This window comes from Panulirus ornatus, chromosome 17 (assembly GCF_036320965.1).
Source record: "Panulirus ornatus isolate Po-2019 chromosome 17, ASM3632096v1, whole genome shotgun sequence".
NCBI lineage: Eukaryota > Metazoa > Arthropoda > Malacostraca > Decapoda > Palinuridae > Panulirus > Panulirus ornatus.
Window position 1 is genome coordinate 19,828,653 of NC_092240.1, and position 27,944 is coordinate 19,856,596.

General features: G+C 39.4%; 1 protein-coding gene across 5 annotated transcripts in view; it reads right to left on the bottom strand.

The window, feature by feature from the left end:
- Positions 1-307: 307 nt before the first annotated feature.
- Positions 308-27,944, bottom strand: part of LOC139754602 (lysosomal alpha-glucosidase-like) — a 328,644-nt gene continuing 301,007 nt past the window's right edge. For 4 of the 5 annotated variants that reach the window (XM_071672033.1, XM_071672031.1, XM_071672030.1 and 1 more), the window contains exons 16-22: positions 27,312-27,460; positions 22,435-22,519; positions 17,582-17,763; positions 17,268-17,356; positions 16,885-16,989; positions 9,346-9,437; positions 308-2,513 (exon numbers count right to left, since the gene is read on the bottom strand). In XM_071672033.1, coding sequence (XP_071528134.1) covers positions 2,442-2,513; positions 9,346-9,437; positions 16,885-16,989; positions 17,268-17,356; positions 17,582-17,763; positions 22,435-22,519; positions 27,312-27,460 — 774 coding nt within the window. In that variant the 3' untranslated portion in view covers positions 308-2,441. The remainder of the gene's footprint in view (positions 2,514-9,345; positions 9,438-16,884; positions 16,990-17,267; positions 17,357-17,581; positions 17,764-22,434; positions 22,520-27,311; positions 27,461-27,944) is intronic. The other variant, XM_071672035.1, reaches the window with a different exon arrangement.

Below are 27,944 nucleotides of genomic sequence, written 5' to 3' on the forward strand. Positions count from 1 at the left end.
AGTAATGACATCAAGCGATCAGAATAAAATTCTTACTTATTCAAGACAGATAACTTATTTCAAATTTAAGGTCATTGTGATTGGCCATCAACTTTAGAACTTTCATCTAATATGCAATGTGGTCTAAAAAAATTTTTCAAATACATTAATTAAAAACAAAAGTGCTGTTTTCAAATATGAAAAATCACAAAAATCATCATAACATTATGAGAATAATCTACAGCTTGTAGCCTATAATACCATTCCCTTAATGTAAAAACCATATCTTTCATATATATTTACAACAAGAGGGCAATACCATAATACCTTTCATAAAATTGGGTTACTTTTATTCCTAGAGTGACCAATCATACTCTGGCAGTAACATAAAATCTTTTTTGCTAATATGCTAAACTTACATTCCAATAATATATCCTAATTAAATTAGTATTATTAAATACATTATTCACACTGAATTTCATCATTTCAGTAACTGAAAATGGTGAAGCAGATGCAGACACAATTTCAGTGTGTCATTATAAAGCTCTGGAAAATAGTTTGTAATACAATATATGGTACAGTAAGTATGAATGGTATATACATTATTACTAATAAAAGTTACAAAAAAGCAGAGTATAATAATCCAAGTGCATCAAATATATCACACAGTAACAAAGGATTAATTTACAAATGACTATATTATCTGCTTTTTCCTACCTATGATTCTCTGAAATAAGTGAAAATGGTTTAATTTTCCTTTAAGAGAGTAGTTTCCCTATAAAGCATCATGTTACAAGATTTCTAAAACATGATTGTTCATTAGAATTACTGTTTTACTGAATTTTGTGCATCAAATGGTCTGATTATAAATCAAGACAACAGTAACCTTAAAAACTACAATATATTTGATCATCAGATAATGGGTTTCATTTATATTCTTATGTATATGTGTGTGTGTGTGTGTGTATATATATGTATACGTTGTGATGTATAGGTATGTATATTTGCGTAAGTGGACGTGTATGTATATACATGTGTATGTGGGTGGGTTGGGCCATTCTTTCTTCTGTTTCCTTGTGCTACCTCGCTAATGTGGGAGACAGCGACAAAGCAAAATAATAATAAAAAAAAAATACACAAAAATATAGAACATTTCTTTAGAAAGTGGAATTACTTAAAATAACATTAATAATGAACACTTTGGGTGTCATGATGGAGGCCTGGCCATCATATGCAAGATAAACCAGGTTATGGCAGATAGATGAAAATTTTTACAATCCTAATTTGCAATGCCTTTTTTGGTCATTCACCTTTTTTTCTTTTTCATGCAACTTTATACATGTCTGTACTATAATATTATACACAATAAAAATACATAAATGATATCCCTGGTTGTAGATCATCTTTTTTACATATTCATGTTTGTAAATTACTACCCTACCAATAATGAACGAAAAATAATAATATTATGAACCAACAACACTCATGAGAATCACTGTAATGTTCAATAAAATATTCCAAACAGTATACCAAAAATGGTGCGTCAAGATAACATTCCTTAAATTTTTTTGTCTTCTGTCTCAGAATATCTATTCATTCTTAAATCTGATACACAAAGTGGTGTACAAATGTTTTGGGTGGAATTCTAAAGTGGATGATGCATATAACATCACTAAAAAGAGTAAAGTGTAAGTTTTAAGTGTTTTCAATAAGGCTGCATGCATCACTGGAAAGTGAGTGTAAGTTTTTGGATGAAGCCACATGCACCATCAAAATGCCACATTGGTAAGACAATTTACAGATATGATAACACCAGAAAAAGAAAGAATTTCACCTAATTTACATTCAAAGAGAAGATATCACCCTTTCATGGTTATATGATTAACCATCAAATCTCAGATATCTTCATATTTCCAAAGGGCACATATGCAATGATTTTCAGTCATGTAATGATAATACATATCACATAGATCTACTTACTATATCAAAGGATTAACACAAAAATATTCTGTCAGCTAACAGATTTACAATAAGGCAAATATATGTTCAACTAACAAACCTTTGTCATAACATGAACTTTACAAGTGATGGTATGTCTTTCTGTGTTACTATCTCTCAGTATCTCTGACACCCATTTCTTCTGAGAACTCCCTCAAAGAGGTGACCATGGCAAATGAGTCTCCATAACTGGTAAACTCCAGTGTCAATTCTTAGCCTCTAGTGCCTCACCCGTAACAGGCCGATGACACAAGGAAACTCTATCACAATCTTTTGAGAGGCTACATTACTTCAAAAAACAAAGTAATCTGAAAAAATAAGTTCTCATCTTTATTTCATGCCTATTACCTTCCAAGTAATATTCTACGAATTCATAAGCACATTGTAAAATTCACAACCAAAGAGTAACAAGTACAGCAGTTTTGTCATTTTGTCTTCTTTCTTTACTTACCAGAATTCAGATGTTACTCCACTACCTTCCAAGTCACAATGAAGGCTTTTAAAAGACTCTGGGCAATGTCACTGACAGACAATACCTGAAATAAAAAAGAAATTTATAAAAGTAACATTAAAGGACACCATTAGTGAAAATCTGTAACATATTGGTTATATTATGTAAACAAAGGAAGAGACAGATTACATGCTGTCACTAATATTGCCCTTCAAAAGTTTTCAGAAGTGTTAGAGGATGTGTGGATCAGGTGTTTGCTTTGAAGAATGTATGTGAGAAATGCTTAGAAAAACAGATGGATTTGTATGTAGCATTTATGGATCTGGAGAAGGCATATGATAGAGTTGATAGAGATACTCTGTGGAGGGTATTAAGAGTATATGGTGTGGGAGGTAAGTTGCTAGAAGAACTGAAAAGCTTTTATTGAGGATGTAATGCATGTGTAAGAGCAGGAAGAAAGGAACGTGATTGGTTCCCAGTGAATGTCGGTTTGCGGCATGGGTGCGTGATGTCTCCATGGTTGTTTAATTTGTTTATGGATGGGGTTGTTAGGGAGGTGAATGCAAGAGTTTTGGAAAGAGGGGCAAGTATGTAGTCTGCTGTGGATCAGAGGGCTTGGGAAGTAAGTCAGTTGTTGTTCGCTGATGATACAGTGCTGGTGGCTGATTCGGGTGAGAAACTCCAGAAGCTGGTGACTAAATCCACTCCCAAATATCTGGGAGTGGATTTGGCAGCGGATGGAACCATGGAAGCAGAAGTGAGTCAGGGTGGGGAAGGGGGTGAAGGTTCTGGGAGCGTTGAAGAATGTGTGGAATGTGAGAACGTTATCTCGGAGAGCAAAAATGGGTATGTTTGAAAGAATAGTGGTTCCAACAATGTTATATGGTTGTGAGGTATGGGCTATAGATAGGGTAGTGCGGAGGAGGGTGGATGTGTTGGAAATGAGATGTTTGAGGAGAATATGTGATGTGAGGTAGTTTGATCGAGTAAGTAATGAAAGGGTAAGAGAGATGTATGGTAATAAAAGGAGTGTGGTTGAGAAAGCAGAAGAGGGTGTATTGAAATGGTTTGGTCACATGGAGAGAATGAGTGAGGAAAGATTGACAAAAAGAGGATATATGTGTCAGAGGTGGAAGGAACGAGGTGAAGTGGGAGATCAAATTGGAGGTGGAAGGAGGAAGTGAAAAAGATTTTGAGCGATCAGGGCCTGAACATACAGGAAGGTGAAAGGTGCGCAAGGAAAAGAGTGAATTGGAAGGATGTGATATACCGGGGTCGACATGCTGTCAATGGATAGAACCAGGGCATGTGAAGCGTCTGGGGTAAATCATGGAAAGTTTTGTGAGGCCTGGATGTGGTAAGGGAGTTATGGTTTCAGTGCATTACACATGACAGCTAGAGACTGAGTGTGAACGAATGTGGCCTTTTGTCCTTTCCTAGCACTATCTCGCAGGGAGGGAGGATGCTATTTCATGTGTGGGCGGGGTGGCAACCGGAATGAACAAAGGCAGCAAGTATGAATTATGTACATGTGTATATATGTATATGTCTGTGTATGTATATATATATATGTATACTTTAAAATGTATAGGGGAAACAGAAGAAGGAGTCACGCGGGGAGTGCTCATCCTCCTCGAAGGCTCAGATTGGGGTGTCTAAATGTGTGTGGATGTAACCAAGATGAGAAAAAAGGAGAGATAGGTAGCGTGTTTGAGGAAAGGAACTTGGATGTATTGGCTCTTAGTGAAACGAAGCTCACGGGTAAAGGGAAAGAGTGGTTTGGGAATGTCTTGGGAGTAAAGTCAAGGGTTAGTGAGAGGACAAGAGCAAGGGAAGGAGTAGCACTACTCCTGAAACAGGATGGGAGGGAGTATGTGATAGAGTGTAAGAAAGTAAACTCTAGATTGATATGGGTAAAACTGAAAGTGGATGGAGAGAGATGGGTGATTATTGGTGCATATGCACCTGGGCATGAGAAGAAAGATCATGAGAGGCAAGTGTTTTGGGAGCAGCTGAGTGAGTGAGTTAGTAGTTTTGATGCATGAGACCAGGTTATAGTGATGGGTGATTTGAATGCAAAGGTGAGTAATGTGTCAGTTGAGGGAATAATTGGTGTACATGGGGTGTTCAGTGTTGTAAATGGAAATGGTGAAGAGCTTGTAGATTTATGTGCTGAAGAAGGACTGGTGATTGGGAATACCTGGTTTAAAAAGAGAAATATACAAAAGTATACGTATGTAAGTAGGAGAGATGGCCAGAGAGCATTATTGGATTACATGTTTATTGATAGGCGTGCAAAAGAGAGACTTTTGGACGTTAATGTGCTGAGAGATGCAACTGGAGGGATGTTTGATCATTATCTTGTGGAGGTGAAGGTGAAGATTCGTAGAGGTTTTCAGAAAAGAAGAGAAAATGTTGGGGTGAAAAGAGTGGTGAGAGTAAGTGAGCTTGGGAAGGAGATTTGTGTGAGGAAGTACCGAGAGAGACTGAGTACAGAATGGAAAAAGGTGAGAACAAAGGACGTAAGGAGAATGGGGGAAGAATGGGATGTATTTAGGGAAGCAGTAATGGCTTGCGCAAAAGATGCTTGTGGCATGAGAAGTGTGGGAGGTGGGAAGATTAGAAAGGGTAGTGTGTGGTGGGATGAAGAAGTAAGAATATTAGTGAAAAAGAAGAGAGAGGCATTTGGACGATTTTTGCAGGGAAATAATGCAAAGGAAAGGGAGATGTATAAAAGAAAGAGGCAGGAGGTCAAGAGAAAGGTGCAAGAGGTGAAAAAGAGGGCAAATGAGAGTTGGGGTGAGAGAGTATCATTAAATTCTAGGGGGAGAATAAAAATATGTTTTGGAAGGAGGTAAATAAAGTGCATAAGACAAGGGAACAAATGGGAACTTCAGTGAAGGGTGCTAATGGGGAGGTGATAACAAGTAGTGGTGATGTGAGAAAGAGATGGAGTGAGTATTTTGAAGGTTTGTTGAATGTGTCTGATGATAGAGTGGCAGATATAGGGTGTTTTGGTTGAGGTGGTGTGCAAAGTGAGAGGGTTAGGGAAAATGATTTGGTAAACAGAGAAGAGGTAGTAAAAGCTTTGCAGAAGATGAAAGCCGGCAAGGCAGCGGGTTTGGATGGTATTGCAGAGGAATTTATTAAAAAAGGGGGTGACTGTATTTAAAGTATGTATGACTCATGGTGAGGTACCTGAGGATTGGCGAAATGCTTGCATAGTGCCAGCGTACAAAGGCAGAGGGGATAAAAGTGAGTGCTCAAATTACAGAGGCATAAGTTTGTTGAGTATTCCAGGGAAATTATATGGGAGGGTATTGATTGAGAGGGTGAAGGTATGTACAGAGCATCAGATTGGGGAAGAGCAGTGTGGTTTCAGAAGTGGTAGAGGATGTGTGGATCAGGTGTTTGCTTTGAAGAATGTATGTGAGAAATACTTAGAAAAGCAAATGGATTTGTATGTAGTATTTATGGATCTGGAGAAGGCATATGACAGAGTTGATAGAGATGCTCTGTGGAAGGTATTAAGAATATATGGTGTGGGAGGCAAGTTGCCAGAAGCAGTGAAATGTTTTCATCGAGGATGTAAGGCATGTGTATGTGTAGGAAGAGAGGGAAGTGACTGGTTCTCAGTGAATGTAGGCTTGCAGCAGGGGTGTGTGATGTCTCCATGGTTGTTTAATTTGTTTATGGATAGGGTTGTTAGGAAGGTGAATGCAAGAGTTTTGGAAAGAGGGGCAAGTATGTAGTCTGTTGTGGATGAAAGAGCTTGGGAAGTGAGTCAATTGTTGTTTGCTGATGATACAGTGCTGGTGGCTGATTCATATGAGAAACTGCAGAAGCTGGTGACTGAGTTTGGTAAAGTGTGTGAGAGAAGAAAGCTGAGAGTAAACGTGAATAAGAGGAAGGTTATTAGGTACAGTAGGGTTGAGGGACAAGTCAACTGGGAGGTAAGTTTGAATGGAGAAAAACTGGAGGAAGTGAAGTGTTTTAGATACCTGGGAGTGGATTTGGCAGCGGATGGAACCATGGAAGCGGAAGTGAATCATAAAGTGGGGGAGGGGGCGAAAGTTCTGGGAGCGTTGAAGAATGTGTGGAAGTTGAGAACATCATCTCGGATAGCAAAAATGGGTATGTTGGAAGGAATAGTGGTTCCAACAATGTTATATGGTTGCGAGGCGTGGGCTATGGATAGAGTTGTGCGGAGGAGGGTGGATGTGCTGGAAATGAGATGTTTGAGGACAATATGTGGTGTGAGGTGGTTTGATCGAGTAAGTAATGACAGGGTGAAAGAGATGTGTGGTGATAAAAAGAGTGTGGTTGAGAGAACAGAAGAGGGTGTTTTGAAATGGTTTGGTCATATGGAGAGAATGAGTGAGGAAAGATTGACAAAGAGGATATATGTGTCAGAGGTGGAGGGAACAAGGAGAAGTGGGAGACCAAATTGGGGGTGGAAAGATGGAGTGAAAAAGATTTTGAGTGATCGGGGCCTGAACATGCAGGAGGGTGAAAGTCGTGCAAGGAATAGAGCGAATTGGAACGATGTGGTATACCGCGGTCGACGTGCTGTCAATGGATTGAACCAGAGCATGTGAAGCGTCTGGGGTAAACCATGGAAAGTTCTGTGGGGCCTGGATGTGGAAAGGGAGTTGTGGTTTTGGTGCATTATTACATGACAGCTAGAAACTGAGTGTGAACGAATGTGGCCTTTGTTGTCTTTTCCTAGCGCTATCTCGTGCACATGTGGGGGAGGGGGTTGTTATTTCATGTGTAGTGGGGTGACGATGGGAATGAATAAAGGCAGACAGCATGAATTATGTACATGTGTATATATGTATATGCCTGTGTGTGTATATATATGTATACGTTGAGATGTATAGGTATGTATATGTGCATGTGTGGACGTGTATGTATATACATGTGTATGTGGGTGGGTTGGGCCAATTTTGTCTGTTTCCTTGCACTACCTCGCTAATGTGGGAGACAGCGACAAAGTATAATAATACAATATGGAAAAAAGAGTTTGAATGAGTTATGAACAGTTCATATACTATCGTGTGAGTCAATAAATTCAAAGGACAATGTTAGTGACTCTGTAATTTCTGTGCTGTAATTATAGTTTTCCAGCTATTTGTAGCTGACTGAAACTTTTAAATCCTTTCTTATCTTAATCAGCTATCATTTTCTTGTCATCTTCAAGGGGAAACCTGTGAAAAGAAATTCTACCTTATAAGGCTTGTCTGTATAATACACATCCCAGGACAGTGCACAGCTTACTTTAAGCACTAGCTGCATGTACTACAGAACAGTATTACTGATGTCCCTAGGTTACTGTAAGGCTTATTCTTTTAAAAGATCCTGTGGTTGGCAAAACTATGGTTGGCAAGGCTTATGGGAAAATGGGGGTTAAAGGGAGTGACCCTTGAGAAACACACCATAAGTCCTGTAATTAACACTTCAAGATCAAGTCACCCTGTTATACATCAGAAACATGTTCATTATAGAAAAGTATAAAGAAATAGTGTACAAAACTGCACAGAAAAGTAATGAATAAATAAGATTGTTTAGCAAGGAGAAAAAACCTACTCCATTTTCCCTGCATGTTGTAGAAGGTGGCTAAGAAGGGTGGTAGTTGGGGTTAAAAAAAATATGAAACAGAAGGAGCCAAGCTAGGAGTGCTCATCCTCCTCCTCGAAGGCTCAAGCTAGGGTATCTGAATGTGAGTGGATGTACCCAAGATAAGAAAGGAAAGATAAGTAGTAACGAATGGAGAGATAGGTATTATGTTCTGGGTACAACTGAAACAAAGCTAAAGGGTAAAGGGGAAGAATGGTGTGAGAATGTCTTATGGGTAAAGTTAAGGGTTGGTGTGAGGGCAAAACCTAAGGAAGGGGTGGGACTACTGATAAAGAATGAGTCGTGGGAATGTGTGAAAGAGTGTAAGGAAGAAATCTCAAGACTAATGTGGGTAAAAATGAAAGTGGATCGCAAGATATGGGTGATCATTAGTCCTTATACACTTGGCCATGAAAAGAAAGATGATTAGAGGCAAGTACTTTGGCAGTAGCTTAGTGACTGTAACAGCAGTTTTAATGTAAAAGATCAGTTATCAGTGATGGGTGATTTAAGTGCCACTGCCTGTTGTCCATACACAACTGGTTTCCATGCTCTTAATTCAATTTCCAATGACTAATTGTTTTGGAAGTTTAGGACAATAATACTTACATCTAAAATAAGCTTTGACGTCATGTTATGGGAGGGATATGTTACTGTGAGCTGTATACAAATGGTTTCAAATGGTTTCCCTACACTTACTTTGGCTACCACTGACTGACTGTTTCAAAATTTTACTACAATAAAACCTGTAACAAAAAACAGGCCAATTTCGGTTTTGGGTATTCTGGCCCCTACCATTTTAGAAGAAAGAGACCCCAAATTGGCCCATTTATAAAGCTCATTAAAAGTGTGGTTGTAATACAGTGACTTATATACAAAGAAGTAGAGCTAAATTGTGACAGGCAGAAATGATTCTAGCCCCAACTAATGAACTAGTTTTCAAACAAGCACAAAGGAAAGGTTGTACTATAGTGCATATTTTATCCCAGATGCTGTTTCATTCTCCTGAACATAGTATTTTACACTATATCAGTAGTATTCAGTTTCTGCCTGGAAAAAGCTATGTACCATTTCATGATATACATATTGCAAAAACAAGCTATAGAAAGTAAAATTACCTTTAGCAGGTTTCCTTATGAAGATAAAAGAAAACAATGACTGTAAATCATAATCAAATAATACTTTCAGTATAAGTTCTCACACAAATAAGCAAAATTAGCTATAATTAAGCACTGACCACATCTCTTAATTATATGAAACAACCCTTCTTTAGTAAACTGGGGGTTTCACATTCTTACCTTATTTGGCTCATCATAATGGAAGTGTGCTTTCTTTCCTGCAACCTTAACCTCCGTGACATTGGTTGGCACATTCAAAATGTACATGTAATCTGTCAAGAATATGAAAATAGAGTAAATTCTCTTATAATGAAACTATGACTCAATCAGTAATTACTGTGCCCTTTCTACTACACAACACAGTAGCTAATGCAGAATCATTTTTCAAATTATCTCAATGATGTTGCAAATTTTCACATTCCACCTGAAGTGCAAGTTGCTTATTTGAAATCTCCCTTGTCCCAGTCCTTCACTTTTATCACTAGTATCTCCCTTTACTTTCTGGTTCCCTCACTATATGACCACTGTCCATAGCAAAAAACATACATCATAACACACTAAAAGACATCTAATGAACTGGAAAGATCTGTGGTAGCCATGTTTGTTGTGATAAGTAAGTCCCTGGTTTGATGTAACTAAGCTACTGTAAATGCTTCAGTTTGGGCACAGTAAATCTCAGTTAAATGTGCCTAAAAATAACTTTATTCACATGAAATGAGGTGATAAATATTGGCAAAAACAAGCTATACATAAAATATTACTATGATGAATCTAATCTCACTGAATAGTGCAATGACCAAAGCACATAAAGCACATACAATATTCAAATTCACTTACACACATCCTCAACTTATCTCCACTGTGCTACATTTAAAAATAAGTCTCTGGGATAGTTTAAGTGCTTCTCTCTCTCTCTTTCTTTTATTTTGCACACAACCTTGATTCATTAACCATTTCCATGCACTAAAAGATATCCCCACCATCTTCCCCAGTGCAGCTAGGGAAAATAGAAAATGAAAGTCTGAGTTCTGGCAAAAAGAATATTTCAGAAATATGAAATACACCTTAACACTGAGAAAAACAAATAAAAACAAAACATAATACTGCTTACATACTGCAAAGCAAGGAATAACCTCAGCAAGGTTGAAAACAACACAGTGGCAGAACTGCTTAAGTGTTTACATTCTAGCCACTACCAAACAAACCAGCATGTCAAAAGACTCATACTACATGTGCATACTGTACTACCATGAATATACAAGATACCTAAACAACTATAAAATAATGGAAAAAAGGTTAAAATGAGCTCCCTATGGGAACAGTACCCTGATGGTGGAAGGGCAGATAGAGACATTTATGCATTAAATCTCTGGACACTCAGCATGATGTCTCAAGGGCACTGTCACTTGTATACTAACAGCAAGTGTAAATTTTTTCCCCTACATCCATATACTAAAGATCAATCTGCAGCTTTTACATCATTTTTTTTTTTTTTTTATACTTTGTCGCTGTCTCCCGCGTTTGCGAGGTAGCACAAGGAAACAGACGAAAGAAATGGCCCAACCCTCCCCATACACATGTACATACACACGTCCACACACGCAAATATACATACCTACACAGCTTTCCATGGTTTACCCCGGACGCTTCACATGCCTTGATTCAATCCACTGACAGCACGTCAACCCCTGTATACCGCATCGCTCCAATTCACTCTATTCCTTGCCCTCCTTTCACCCTCCTGCATGTTCAGGCCCCGATCACACAAAATCCTTTTCACTCCATCTTTCCACCTCCAATTTGGTCTCCCTCTTCTCCTCGTTCCCTCCACCTCCGACACATATATCCTCTTGGTCAATCTTTCCTCACTCATTCTCTCCATGTGCCCAAACCATTTCAAAACACCCTCTTCTGCTCTCTCAACCACGCTCTTTTTATTTCCACACATCTCTCTTACCCTTACGTTACTTACTCGATCAAACCACCTCACACCACACATTGTCCTCAAACATCTCATTTCCAGCACATCCATCCTCCTGCGCACAACTCTATCCATAGCCCACGCCTCGCAACCATACAACATTGTTGGAACTACTATTCCTTCAAACATACCCATTTTTGCTTTCCGGGATAATGTTCTCGACTTCCACACATTTTTCAAGGCTCCCAAAATTTTCGCCCCCTCCCCCACCCTATGATCCACTTCCGCTTCCATGGTTCCATCCGCTGACAGATCCACTCCCAGATATCTAAAACACTTCACTTCCTCCAGTTTTTCTCCATTCAAACTCACCTCCCAATTGACTTGACCCTCAACCCTACTGTACCTAATAACCTTGCTCTTATTCACATTTACTCTTAACTTTCTTCTTCCACACACTTTACCAAACTCCGTCACCAGCTTCTGCAGTTTCTCACATGAATCCGCCACCAGCGCTGTATCATCAGCGAACAACAACTGACTCACTTCCCAAGCTCTCTCATCCACAACAGACTTCATACTTGCCCCTCTTTCCAAGACTCTTGCATTTACCTCCCTAACAACCCCATCCATAAACAAATTAAACAACCATGGAGACATCACACACCCCTGCCGCAAACCTACATTCACTGAGAACAAATCACTTTCCTCTCTTCCTACACGTACACATGCCTTACATCCTCGATAAAAACTTTTCACTGCTTCTAACAACTTGCCTCCCACACCATATATTCTTAATACCTTCCACAGAGCATCTCTATCAACTCTATCATATGCCTTCTCCAGATCCATAAATGCTACATACAAATCCATTTGCTTTTCTAAGTATTTCTCACATACATTCTTCAAAGCAAACACCTGATCCACACATCCTCTACCACTTCTGAAACCACACTGCTCTTCCCCAATCTGATGCTCTGTACATGCCTTCACCCTCTCAATCAATACCCTCCCATATAATTTACCAGGAATACTCAACAAACTTATACCTCTGTAATTTGAGCACTCACTCTTATCCCCTTTGCCTTTGTACAATGGCACTATGCACGCATTCCGCCAATCCTCAGGCACCTCACCATGAGTCATACATACATTAAATAACCTTACCAACCAGTCAACAATACAGTCACCCCCTTTTTTAATAAATTCCACTGCAATACCATCCAAACCTGCTGCCTTGCTGGCTTTCATCTTCCGCATAGCTTTTACTACCTCTTCTCTGTTTACCAAATCATTTTCCCTAACCCTCTCACTTTGCACACCACCTCGACCAAAACACCCTATATCTGCCACTCTGTCATCAGACACATTCAACAAACCTTCAAAATACTCATTCCATCTCCTTCTCACATCACCACTACTTGTTATCACCTCCCCATTTACGCCCTTCACTGAAGTTCCCATTTGCTCCCTTGTCTTACGCACCCTATTTACCTCCTTCCAGAACATCTTTTTATTCTCCCTAAAATTTACTGATAGTCTCTCACCCCAACTCTCATTTGCCCTTTTTTTCACCTCTTGCACCTCTCTCTTGACCTCCTGTCTCTTTCTTTTATACTTTTCCCACTCAATTGCATTTTTTCCCTGCAAAAATCGTCCAAATGCCTCTCTCTTCTCTTTCACTAATACTCTTACTTCTTCATCCCACCACTCACTACCCTTTCTAAACAGCCCACCTCCCACTCTTCTCATGCCACAAGCATCTTTTGCGCAATCCATCACTGATTCCCTAAATACATCCCATTCCTCCCCCACTCCCCTTACTTCCATTGTTCTCACCTTTTTCCATTCTGTACACAGTCTCTCCTGATACTTCTTCACACAGGTCTCCTTCCCAAGCTCACTTACTCTCACCACCTTCTTCACCCCAACATTCACTCTTCTTTTCTGAAAACCCATACTAATCTTCACCTTAGCCTCCACAAGATAATGATCAGACATCCCTCCAGTTGCACCTCTCAGCACATTGACATCCAAAAGTCTCTCTTTCGCACGCCTGTCAATTAACATGTAATCCAATAACGCTCTCTGGCCATCTCTCCTACTTACATAAGTATACTTATGTATATCTCGCTTTTCAAACCAGGTATTCCCTATCATCAGTCCTTTTTCAGCACATAAATCTACAAGCTCTTCACCATTTCCATTTACAACACTGAACACCCCATGCATACCAATTATTCCCTCAACTGCCACATTACTCACCTTTGCATTCAAATCACCCATCACTATAACCCGGTCTCGTGCATCAAAACCGCTAACACACTCATTTAGCTGCTCCCAAAACACTAGCCTCTCATGATCTTTCTTCTCATGCCCAGGTGCATATGCACCAATAATCACCCACCTCTCTCCATCAACTTTCAATTTTACCCATATTAATCGAGAATTTACTTTCTTACATTCTATCACATACTCCCACAACTCCTGTTTACATCATATGCTGTAAATAAATCATAAAACTTGAGCAATGGAGCATGAGATGAGGTCACTAAACTTAGCAAGCTATGGACAGAATCTAATGATTCATCACATAATACAACATTCTCAAATTTTCAACCATTATTCCATCTGCCCTCTAAATCCTAGTTATACCTTGCATGTACTCCATCTCTACTGCTTTCTTCTTTTCATCCTTCCTACCCTGCAAGATTTAAGGCTGCTCATTTATAAATATGAGCTACAGTAAAAACTCCAAAATGTAAACTACCTGTGTACCCTATGCCCTACATTCTATTTCCCAGAGTTTCATTGCATTTCAAATACTCTCATAAGCATTTATCAGCTCTCATCTTCAGATTTCCTACCACTGTCCTTTTTTTTGTATCTGATCACCATTTCCCGTCTTAGCAAGCAGCGCCACGAGCAGATGAAGAAAGACAGCGTCCGCTCTAATTCATTCTCTAGTTGTCATGTGTACTGCTTCAAAACCAAAGCTCTCTATTCCTTATAACTAAATCAATTCATACCTTAAACATGACCATACCAATCCAGCCCCTACTTATGAGGCACTCCTAACCCATTCCGGTGAAATAATTCCTCCCAAAGAAAACATAAATGTTCTCATTAGGCACTAATGAAAAATCAACCACAAACTAAGCTCACACCTAAATAGCAAAGTAATGAAAAAAATTTCATCCAGAAATAACTGCTCAATCCCCTACATTCCCATTGATACAAGCAATGCAAGTAAAACCTTAAAAGAACTCACCTACTACAGGCCCTCACAACATATTAAACATTCATATGAGACACACAAAATCTGCACCTTCTGGAAACTTACCAATGTAATCCCAATCTGAAAACTTTCCAAACCATCAAGTCCCTCTCCTCCTGCTGCCCTATATCACTTCTGTCCTCAGTATCCAAACTCTGTGAAAAACTGATCCATAAAATCAAACAAAACATCCTACTCTCATCCACACAACACGGCTTCAGACCCAAACATTTCAATATCATCCTACACAATCACCTCACATAATATATAGATGCTTCAACTAACCACAGAGCTTACCCCTGCCTCACAATTCAGCAACTGCTACTCACAGATCCCCTCTTCCCCAACATGTATATAACACATGAAACACTTACACACTGAAATAACCTGACAATGTCCCTCCAAACTCAGTCTTAAACTTCAACCCCCCAGAAATACACCCAATAAAAGCCACAATCCCTCAGACAAACATGTGTCACAGTTTCCCATCTATGCTCTGAACATCATCCATCCCTACAACAATACAAACACCATTTCAACATAGCCCAAGACCCATCATGCCCACAACGTAACTACCATAATGAAGACACCAAACATTCACTACTCAATTGTACTCTCTGCACATAGAAATGCACAGATCATCATTACACTTATTGCTTTGATATGGACCAGTGGATGTGGCTGGCTTCCTGAGCACCAGAGGAACCTCATAAAGATAGAAAGGACTCTTTGGGCAGGAAGTAAGTAATAATTATCCATTCAATCTGATATTACACTGCAATGCCATTTTATTTCATTTTTGAACTAGAAAAGTTTAACTCTTACATTTGCCTTTAGAATCCTCCTGCCACACAAATCATCAGAACAACCAAGTATCTGATACTTTTTCTTTTTTCTTTTGCTAAAAGAATGGCATCACCTGCATACAATTATGGCATTTTTCATTCTATTCAACCATGATATAGCGCTACAACCTCACTCTCATCTCATGAAGTGTCCATTAATAAACTCAAAACAATTATGTAACATTAAACAATAATTCTACAGAACGGTTATCAATGTCAGTTTGCAGCAGGGGTGCATGATATCTTCATGGTTGTTAAATTTGTTTACGGATGGGGTTGTTAGGAAGGTGAATGCAAGGATTTTTGGAGAGAGGAGCAAGTATGCAGTCTGTTGTGGATGAGAGGGCTTGGAAAGTGAGTCAATTGTTGTTTCCTGATGATACAGCACTGGTGGCTGATTCAAGTGAGAAACTGCAGAAGCTGGTGACTGAGTTTGGTAAAGTGTGTGAAAGAAAAAAAGCCAAGAGTAAATGCGAATAAGAACAAGGGTATTAGGTTCAGTAGGGTTGAGGGACAAGTCAATTGGGAGGTGAGTTTGAATGGAGAAAAACTGGAGGAAGTGAAGTATTTTAGATATATGTAGGTGGATTCAGCAGCAGATGGAACCATGGAAGCAGAAGTGAGTCACAGGGTTGGGGAGGGGGCAAAAGTTCTGGGAGCGTTGAAGAATGTGTGGAAGGCGAGAACATTATCTCGAGAGCAAAAATGGGTATGTTTGAAGGAGTAGCAGTTCCAACAATGTTATATGGTTGCAAGACGTGGGCTATTGATAGGGTTGTGCGGAGGAGGGTGGATGTACTGGAAATGAGATGTTGAGGACAATATGTGGTGTGAGGTGGTTTGACTGAGTAAGTAATGAAAGGGTGAGAGACATGTGCGGTAATAAAAAGAGTGTGGTTGAGAGAGCAGAAGAGGGTGTATTGAAATGGTTTGGTCACATGGAGAGAATGAGTGAGGAAAGATTGGCAAAGAGGATATATGTGTCAGAGGTGGAGGGAACGAGGAGAAGTAGGAGACCAAATTGGAGGTGGAAGGATGGAGTGAAAAAGATTTTGAGCGATCAGGGCCTGAACATACAAGAGGGTGAAAGGTGTGCAAGGAATAGAGTGAACTGGAATGATATGGTATACCGGGGTCGACGTGCTGTCAATGAATTGAACCAGGGCATGTGAAGCGTCAGGGTAAACCATGGAAAGTTTTGTGGGGCCTGGATGTGAAAAGGGAGCTGTGGTTTCGGTGCATTACACATGACAGCTAGAGAGTGAGTGTGAACGAATGTGGCCTTTGTCGTCTTTTCCTAGCGCTACCTCAAGCGCGCATGGGGGGGAGGGGGGTGCCATTTCATGTGTGGCAGGGTGGCGATGGGAATGGATGAAGGCAGCAAGTATGAATATGTACATGTGTATATATGTATATGTCTGTGTATATGTATGTATACGTTGAAATGTATAGGTATGTATATGTGCATGTGTGGGCATGTATATATATACATGTGTATGTGGGTGGGTTGGACCATCCTTTCGTCTGTTTCCTTGCGCTACCTTGCTAAAGCGGGAGACAGCGACAAGTATAATAAATAAACAAATAAATATGATTATGGCTTTTAGCAATGTAAGGTAACAAGCATTCTAAATAGTTAGCAGAGGGTAATGAAAAGCAAATACAAAATCACTTACTGAGATTGATAGGAGCAGTATAGCCAATGGTGGTGCAATTTACAGTAATGATGCCAGGGCCAGCTATGAACTGCATACGAGTGTAAGCCTTACTTGGCACAGTATCTGTTTACACACAAATAACAAAAATAACACTATATGGACCTCAAAATCTTAAATACATTAATAAAATTTGTCATGAAAGGGTCTTCCTTCTGTTCTGGGTGCTCAGGAGGAATTATCAAAAAGTGGATATATTTTCAGTCATTTCCCTAAAATGTCAGATTTGAAAATCCATGGAATTCCTATTTTCATAACAGTGACAGGTTTGAAAACCCATAGAATTCCTATTACTATATAATACAGCAGTATGATAATATAAATAGTGTGTAATGCTAACTTACCAAGAGAGTCTCCATCATCCCAGTAAAACTCTCCAGAAGCTCGACCGAATACACCTGGTGCTACTAGGAGACCCAAGCCATTTTTCCGACTGTTGCAGACAGTATTGGTCACAACACCAATCATAAGATAGTAAGATACTTATAATCAAAAGTCAAACTTTATATATAATGCAGGTATAAAATTCAAGATCTTGCAAAATCATCTTGACAGTTACAAGATATCTCAATAATACTATGTTAATGGCCCCAATATTGAAGAACTGGTGAAAGCTGATGTGTTGATCTAAAAATGACAGACAGATTCTTGGTTATACCTTGAAGTGGTCGTGTTAGCAGGCATCTGTGTTGGGATGATGTATCCTCCACGAACCAGTAATGGGATCCTATCTTTGGGGGCTTCCAGGTTCATGTAGTCCCCTTCACCTTCCACTAGGTAACCATGATACCAGTCATACCAATAACCATGGGGGATGTATGCTTTCACACTGATTACATTCTGAAAAAAATCATGTAAAATGAATACTTCTCATTGATTTAAATACTCCTGGGAGTAATCTAAAGGGTCAGATTGCAATTTCCAACCTCCATTCTCTGTTCACTGCTTCTTTGTAGAGGTGGGTTAAAGTATTCTCTTTTATAAATTTAGGCATGAAATCTACCCTGTCCTTGCTACACTTGACGAAACTTACCAAACATGCATAAGATCTATCAATATAAAATGTGACATTTGGATGGTTCTTCTGATATCTTTTCCCTCAACTCATTCACTCTCATTCCTGGATGTGGCTATGGTATTTACCTGATTTACAATCTTCTTTGTTTACCATATTTTTCAAATCAGCACTCTCAACATATTTTCCCCTTCATCATCAGTTATTTCGTTGCTTTTCACTTTTTATCAATAAGTTATTTCGTTGCTTTTCACTTTTTTATCAATCACACTGAATATCAAAGAGGCTTGATGGGTAACGACCTTCTATCCACACCCAAATATCATACATATAAGGTAATTCTTTGGTAATATTCTCTTTAATACGATTAGAGCACTGTCTACAGTGTTTCTGACTACTGCAGGATGAAGCTGTTCAATAGTCATGTTAAAAAACAAGAGCTTTGCTCATCATGGGCTAGAACGCACTGATTCCTTTAAGTTATATCAGCATAATGGTAGTGCTAACTCTCTTCAAAAGCAGGTAATACCTTGTAATACCTTGAAGTTGTCCATGAAAAACTCCTTTGCAATGGAAATACCTGTCTTTCACTTTATATTCAATCTACTTACAAATTCTTTCTCTTTTTCCGTCCTTTACATTCAGTGTGGGCTTGACGGTCGAAGTGATATTATACAGTGCATGAAGCTGCATGGTTTTAAGCATTATATACACTATATATTTGCCTGAGACTTTTTGGTAATTCATTCTTTTAAATGCTTCATTGGTATCAACAGAAAAATATTCTAAGTATTTCATAACTTTTATCCCTGGGGATAGGGGAGAAAGAATACTTCCCACGTATTCCCTGAATGTTGTAGAAAGCGACTAAACGGGGAGGGAGCAGGAATTCCTGCTGGAATTCCTCCCCTCCAGTTTTTATTTTGCCTAAAGAGGGAACAGAAAAGGGGGCCAAGAGAGGATTTTCTTTCTAAGGCTCAGTCCTCTGTTCTTAATGCTACCTCACTAATGCGGGAAATGGCGAATATGTATGAAAAAATTGAATTCTATGATACTGGAATATTGTGGAGCTGGGTCTTAGAGGGGTTTATTGCAATAAGAAACTCTTATATTTGATAAATCATCTTAATTATCATATAAAAGTGATAAAATTGAGCTCTGAAGGTGAGTGTGGAACACTTGGAAATCTCAGTCTGAACAAAATTTCAAGAAGCTTTTTTTTTCATATTTGTTGAGATGGTACAAATAACTGAATGCCCTAATCAAGGAAATGCTATATACATGTAATTCTTTTTTTTCATACATGACCACCATTCCCACGCTAGCAAGGTAATGTCAGGAACAAACGAAGAAAGGCTACATCTGATCACATCCATTCTCTAGCTGTCATGTGCAATGCACCAAAACCACAGCTACTTGTCCACAACCAGGTCCCACAGGTCCTTCCATGGTTACTGCCAGAAGCTTCACAATCCCTGTTTCAGACCACTGATAGCACTTCGACTCCAGTATACCACATCATTCCAATCTACTCTATCTTGTGCATGCCCTTCACCCCACTGAAAGAAGTGGTGGTGAAAGCCTTATGAAGGAAGAAATGTATCAAGGCAGCTAAAGTTGATGGTATTGCAGTTGAGTGTATTCAGAAAGGGGGTGACTGTGTTGTTGACTGGTTGGTAAGAATTTTCTATGTATAGATGTATCATGGGGAGGTGCCTGAGGATTGAAGGAATGAATGTAGGGTGCCATTGTATAAAGGCATGGGGGATAAAAGAGAGCATTCAAACTACAGAGGTACAAGTTTGTTAAGTATACTTAGTAAGTTCTATGGAAGGACACTGACTGACAGGGTGAAGGCATGTAAAGAGCATCGCAATGGGGAGGAGCAGTGTGGTTTCAGAAGTGGGAGATGTATGGATCAGGTGTTTACTTAAAAGAATGTGTGTGAAAAAAACAGAAAAACAGATGGATTTGTATGTGGCATTTATGGATCTGGAGAAAGCATATGATAGGGATAGTAGAGATGCTTTGTGGATGGTCTTACGAATATACAGTGAGGAAGGAAAGCTGTTAAAAGCAGTAAGAAATCTTTATTAAGGGAGTAAGGCTTGTGTATGAATAATAAGAGAGGAGAGTGATTGGTTCCAAGTGAAGATTGGTTTGCAGTGGAGGTGTGTGATGTCACCATGGTTGTTCAATTTGTTTTTGGGTGTGGTGATGGGGGAGGTATATGCGAGAGTCTTTGAAAGATGGGCAAGTATGGAAACTGTAGGGGATGAGAAGGCATGGAAAAGAAGCCAGTTGTTGTTTGCTGATGATACAACACTGGTGGCAGGTTTGAGTAAGTAACTGCAGAAGTAGATGTCTGAGTTTGGAAGATTGTGTGAAAGGAGAAAGTTGATTATGAATGTGAATTACAGCAAATTCATTTAAGGTTTAGCAGGGTTGAAGGACATGTTAGTTGGGGTGCGAGTTTGAATGGAGAAGAATTAGAGGAAGTGAAGTGTTTTAGATACCTGGGAGTGGACATGGTAGCAATAGAAACCACTGAAGCAGAAATAAGTCATAAGGTGGGGGAGGGGGCAAAGGTTCTGGGGATGCTGAAGAATGAGTGGAAAAACAAAACGTTATCTAGAAAGGCAAAAATATGTATGTCTGAAGAAATAGTAGTCCTATCAGTTTTATATGGAGGATGATGTATTGGAAATGAAATGTTTGAGGACAATTAGTGGTGTGATGTGGTTTGATCAAGTAAGTAATGAGAGAGTAAGAAATGTTTGACAATAAAACTAGTGAGGTTGATGATAGGAGGGCTATAAAGTTGCCTGGGGACAAACTAAAGTTCTTAGTATTAGCAATTAAGACAGACTCAATGATGTTATGGGTAGCATAATCAGCAGAAGGGTATAAAATAACTGGTTTTTACGGTCTACAGGGTGACTGTTTTCATGACAGTGTTTAGTGATCACATTTTTGCGGTCATCCTTGTATAGTGAGTGATGGTGCCAATAATATCTCTCAGTTACAGTTGTTCTGGTCTGGCCACTGTATACATTTCTATATGACTTGCATTTTACATGAAAACACTCCCATTCATTGGATGATTTGGCCTACTTTTAATTAAGGTCTTACTGATAGTGTTATTGTACAGGAAGGTAACATCAAAAGCACTGTCATTTATTGCCTGTCTTATTTTAGCTAAGTTGGGAGAATAGGGCAACACTAAACATTCAGACTTATCGTCATTTATTACAATTTCATTACTAGATGCATAAATTGTCTTCCTAGCTTTCCAGTAAGCATTGTTCACAAACCACTCAGGATAACATAACTGCCTGAAGATATGTCTTATATGACTACATTTGTCAACCAGGCTTATGGGATCGCATGTTCCCTTGAGCTTTGTTTCACTTTGAGCCAAAACATCTAGGTTCCTTTCCTGAAATGTACTGCCTATCTCTATTCTCACCTTGGTTACATACACACACACACACTTTGACACCCTTACCTAACCAGGTACCCAATTTATCAACTCCCTAGGGAAGGATCAACAAATGGCTTGACTGTGGACTGACTACTTCAACTAGGATTTGAACCTATGTGTTTGAACCCCAGGTGACCCCTAAATGCATCACTGTCACGACAGAGGTCCATAAAAACTTGCTTTGAATGACTTCCTGGGTTCTCTGCAACACCAGGGATATTCATAAGACTGAAAGGAAAATATGTAGGTATTGCAAACCTACTGTGTAACGGATGCGCTGCTGCTACTATATTTAACTGTGGAAAAGGGAGAATTATATAAAATGAAGTCCAATGGCAACAACATAAGAGGAAAGGCATCTGTTGATATGGGTAATAGATCTACAAATGGAGATCACACTGAAGGATTTGACAACTGTTCTTTGTGGGAGAAAATACTTGAGAAAAACTCAAGTTTTCCAGATCAAAAGAAACAATGACAGGTGCACCTTCCATTTTGGTGGCAAGTTTGAAATAATCAATCTGGTAGAATATAATTTTGCCCACAAAATGATGGGTAATTACAAAACTGTGTCCAAATGCCTACACCATAATCTTATTAGTCAATCAGAAATGGAGATACACTGTCATCTAGATGTGGTTTGGAATATATAAATGATCTGTTAATAATGTTGTGATATATTCAAACAGTTCATTACTTGTTAAAATTCCCTTCCAATCTTTTAAAGTAATATAAAAATCATGTTGCTATAGCTTTTTGGAATTCTGTTCGATATACAGCCCAATTCAATAACAGACAAGTCATGCAAGTTATTGTACCGAGAGTTCATATTCAGATGGAGAAAACTGGAAAACTAAAGGTTAAGCATTAATGGACACATTTGAATATCATAATATCAGTGAATGACAATGATAATATGCTTGTTTAAATACATCTATAGGTGCACTAAACCAAATGATATGAGTATGAATTTGGCAGTTTTATTGCATACTTCAAAATACTGTTATCATACCTCATGAAGAGCAGGGATGATCATTAGTGCTGGGCCCCACATGAACTGAGTATCAATGGCATAAGTTTTTGGATCTTTGAAGAATCTGTGAAGCAAAAGATTATCTTGTAAATAAGATGGAACTTTATGATTAATTGCCCTATAAATCTATATAATTCACTAAGTTAAATAAAAGTATTCAGATGAAGCGTATATCTTTTTCTCTTCTTTCTTTCATACTTCACCACCATTTCCCCCTTTAGCAAGGTAGCACCAGAAAGAAACAAAAGCCACACTTACTCACATCCTTTCTTTGGCACCAAAACCACAGCTCCCAATCCAAAGCCAAGCTCCACAAACTTTTCTAGGGTAAAATCCATTCTTTAACTGTCATGTGTTGCACCAAAACCATGCACTAAAATCCACAGCTCCCAATCCATAGACAAGCTCCACAAACCTTTTCATGGTTTACCCTGGCTGCTCCAAATGCCCTGTCACTCCACCAACAGCAGGAAAGATGTGTGGTAAAAAAAGTTTGCAATATTGACAATTCCCAAAGGAATTTGGTTTCCTGATGAAGTGTTCCACCTTGCAGGGGAAACAGCTATGAATGTTGATGTATTTCATAACTGCCTCTCCCAGAGAGATTTTTTTTTTTTTTCTGTCTCCCGCGTTTGCGAGGTAGCGCAAGGAAACAGACGAAAGAAATGGCCCAACCCATCCCTATACACATGTATATACATACATGTCCACACATGCAAATATACATACCTATACATCTCAATGTACGCATATATATATACACACACAGACACATACACATGTACATAATTCACACTGTCTGCCCCTACTCATTCCCATCGCCACCCTGCCATAAACGGAATACCCCCCCCCCCCCCCCCATGTGCGTGAGGTAGCACTAGGAAAAGACAACAAAAGCCCCATTCGTTCACACTCAGTCTCCAGCTGTCATGTAATAATGCCCAAAACCACAGCTCCCTCTTCACATCCAGGCCCCACAGAACCTTCCACAGCCCACCCCAGACGCTTCACATGCCCTGATTCAATCCATTGACAGCACGTTGACCCAGGTATACCACATTGATCCAATTCACTCTATTCCTTGCCCACCTTTCACCCTCCTGCATGTTCAGGCCCCGATCACACAAAATCTTTTTCACTCCATCTTTCCACCTCCAATTTGGTCTCCCACTTCTCCTCGTTCCCTCCACCTCCGACACATATATCCTCTTGGTCAATCTTTCCTCACTCATTCTCTCCATGTGTCCAAACCATTTCAAAACACCCTCTTCTGCTCTCTCAACCACGCTCTTTTCATTTCCACACATCTCTCTTACCCTTACTTTACTTACTCGATCAAACCACCTCACACCACATATTGTCCTCAAACATCTCATTTCCAGCACATCCACCCTCCTGCACACAACTCTATCCATAGCCCACGCCTCGCAACCATACAACATTGTTGGAACCACTATTCCTTCAAACATACCCAATTTTGCTTTCCGAGATAATGTTCTCGACTTCCAAACATTCTTCAAGGGTCCCAGGATTTTCGCCCCCTCCCCCACCCTATGATTCACTTCCGCTTCCATGGTTCCATCCGCTGCCAGATCCACTCCCAGATATCTAAAACACTTTTCTTCCTCCAGTTTTTCTCCATTCAAACTTACCTCTCAACTGACTTGACCCTCAACCCTACTGTACCTAATAACCTTGCTCTTATTCACATTTACTCTTAACTTTCTTCTTTCACACACTTTACCAAACTCAGTCACCAGCTTCTGCAGTTTCTCACATGAATCAGCCACCAGTGCTGTATCATCAGCGAACAACAACTGACTCACTTCCCAAGCTCTCTCATCCACAACAGACTGCATACTTGCCCCTCTTTCCAAAACTCTTGCATTCACCTCCCTAACAACCCCATCCATGAACAAATTAAACAACCATGGAGACATCACACACCCCTGCCGCAAACCTACATTCACTGAGAACCAATCACTTTCCTCTCTTCCTACATGTACACATGCCTTACATTCTCGACAAAAACTTTTCACTGCTTCTAACAACTTGCCTCCCACACCATATATTCTTAATACCTTCCACAGAGCATCTCTATCAACTCTATCATATGCCTTCTCCAGATCCATGAATGCTACATACAAATCCATTTGCTTTTCTAAGTATTTCTCAGATACATTCTTCAAAACAAACACCTGATCCACACATCCTCTACCACTTCTGAAACCACACTGCTCTTCCCTAATCTGATGCTCTGTACATGCCTTCACCCTCTCAGTCAATACCCTCCCATATAATTTACCAGGAATACTCAACAAACTTATATCTCTGTAATTTGAGCACTCACTCTTATCCCTTTTGCCTTTGTACAATGGCACTATGCAAGCATTCCACCAATCCTCAGGTACCTCACCATGAATCATACATACATTAAGTAACCTTACCAACCAGTGAACAATACAGTCACCCCTTTTTTTAATAGATTCCACTGCAATACCATCCAAACCTGCTGCCTTGCCGGCTTTCATCTTCCGCAAAGCTTTTACTACCTCTTCTCTGTTTACCAAATCATTTTCCCTAACCCTCTCACTTTGCATACCACCTCGACCAAAACACCCTATATCTGCCACTCTATCATCAAACACATTCAACAAACCTCCAAAATAATCACTCCATCTCCTTCTCACATCACCACTACTTGTTATCACCTCCCCATTAGCCCCCTTCACTGAAGTTCCCATTTGCTCCCTTGTCTTACGCACTTTATTTACCTCCTTCCAAAACATCTTTTTATTCTCCCTAAAATTTAATGATACTCTCTCTCACCCCAACTCTCATTTGCCCTCTTTTTCACCTCTTGCACCTTTCTCTTGACCTCCTGCCTCTTTCTTTTATACATCTCCCACTCATTTGCATTTTTTCCCTGCAAAAATCGTCCAAATGCCTCTCTCTTCTCTTTCACTAATCTTACTTCTTCATCCCACCACTCACTACCCTTTCTAATCAACCCACCTCCCACGCTTCTCATGCCACAAGCATCTTTTGCGCAAGCCATCGCTGCTTCCCTAAATACATCCCATTCCTCCCCCACTCCCCTTACCTCCCCAGAAAGATATATACCTTAATTCTTCTCCTTACCACCAACCCTTCCCTAGGCCATGCGAGGCTATCATTACCTTGAGCTAATTGTAATGACAAAAAACTGGAAAGCTTTTGATAATGACCTTCATCTTCATCATATCCTCCAGTAATTGAAATTTAACAAGCTCCCCCACTATATAAGTGTCCTATCTGGATGGCCACTGATACCACATCCAGGTCCTTTGTAACTACAAAAATTTCCTTCCCAGTAAACTTAGCTCAAACTCTAAATTCTTATGTTTCTTAGAGAAGCTGGCAATACAAATCCCTTGAACACCTGGCTGCATGTGTTTGGGGAACTGTAACTTGTACCAATCAGAACAGGAAGGATGTGGGTCCCTTGCCATGTTGTCAGGACCCAAAATGTCGCTAGTAACAGTACAGCTAACTGTAAGCTGCTCCCATCTGGTTGTTGACTTTTTTAGTTTGTTAGCGCCACTGTCCACTTCAGAAGACCATCCTCTTTTGAAGGAGAAATCAGAGTTGGAAATTATGGGTAAAGGTGACCTGCATTGCACCATCTAGGGTGCAGGGGTTTGGGGGTCACATTGCCAGAGTAACTTGCAGACACATGCAAGGAATACCCATTCACAATATACTGCTAAAAATGCAATATCTATAACAAGCAAGCATGATCACACACATATCATTTGCAACTCAGAGGAAATGAAGCAGCATTATAACATGAACTGCTCCTTAGGCACTCTATAATCTGTTATCTAATATCAACTTATTAGGGGCAGAAGGGGTGCTGACACTGTTTCTTGCCTAGAGCCTCTCATAAACTCTAGTGCTGAAATGTTTGACGACTATTCTCCCTGCGTCCAGATCATCCTCAAAGTCATTCCTTTACTGCTTAGACGCTCTCTAATCTGTTATCTGTTATCCTTTCTTACCTAGAGCCCCTCATAAACTCTTGTACTGAGATGTTAGATGACTATTCTCCCTACATCAAAATCATCCCCAAATTCATCCCTTTATCTCATTAATCACACTGTTCCTTTTACATCAGGATGTTGTTATGCATTTTCACATTAATGTACTTCAAATTTCATCACTAGCGTTTATAAAAAATTCTGTTTCAGTTGCTTGTACCCTTCTAAAATTCTATATCCATATCATACTCCATTAAGAGACCGTAACTACCCAAATCCTTGCCATAAATATTCTCACCTTTAAAGAGTTACCAGCATTTGCTCACTGTTTCTTTCCCTACACCTTGCACACTATAACCTTGCACATCTTAAAAGACAAGTTTTTCACTTCCTCCAAAATATGTAAATACTTTTCCTTGTCTCTTCTTTTTCCCTTTCATTACCTCTCCATTTTAAAATCAAGGCGCAGCCTTGATGTAGACTTTTGTCTGTGACTGAAGCCTCCAACATAAAAAGGGAAAAATTAGTTATTTCTTGATTCACTAATACAATTTTGCACAGACAAAACCATAAGAAGTTCAAAGAGAGCACTACATTAAGTAAGTGTTCAATTCCAGTTATGATCTTCACACTTACAAGTCACTGTATCAGTAGGATATATATATCTATAATTGTCTTTTGTCTCAAATATATTCAGTCTACTACAACACAGTCGAACTCTTGTCTCTCTGAAACATTTATGTCATTCTACACAGTAATCATATAGATGATATTGGGAAAAAGGGAATGGTAAATAGCAGACACACAATCAATTTACCAACAGATTTTACTACATACTGGAAGAAGAGTGGCCTTGCCACAGGCTCTCCAGTGAGATGTGCATTGAAGAAAAGAGAATACAGATAGGGAAGCAGCATATAACGCTGGGTTAATGCATTACGGGAAGCTACAACCACATCTTCCCCCAGTGCTACAGGGTCTTGATCCTGGAAATAGCGAGAGAAAATAATACCAAAGGTGTCTAGTTTTGTAATCACACTACTATAATATGATATATACTGTACATTAAGAATTTACAATTTCAACACCATTAATCTAATCTTATGGAATCATGATGTCATCTAGAGCGAAAGTATTAATAATGATGACAAAAAATAATAAATTTCCCAAAGGGTGCTTCTACATTTCAAAATAATTCAATACATAACCCTCTGTCCTAGCTCTAAACTTTCAGACACCTTAAGCTCTTGTATACGTTAGAGACACTCTCCGTACTGTCTTCAGCCCAACATGAAGTGAGCCAAGTCTGCATCAATCCCATTTACCAGGACCCTGTCCTGCAACTCAATCAATCTGTTGTCCATGAACTAACTGCAGCAGGGTATGAATTATTTAGTAAAGTAAGGAAAAAATTGCAAAATATCCCTAGCTCAAGTGAGTCTGTAGATGCTTACATGACAAGACATGAAA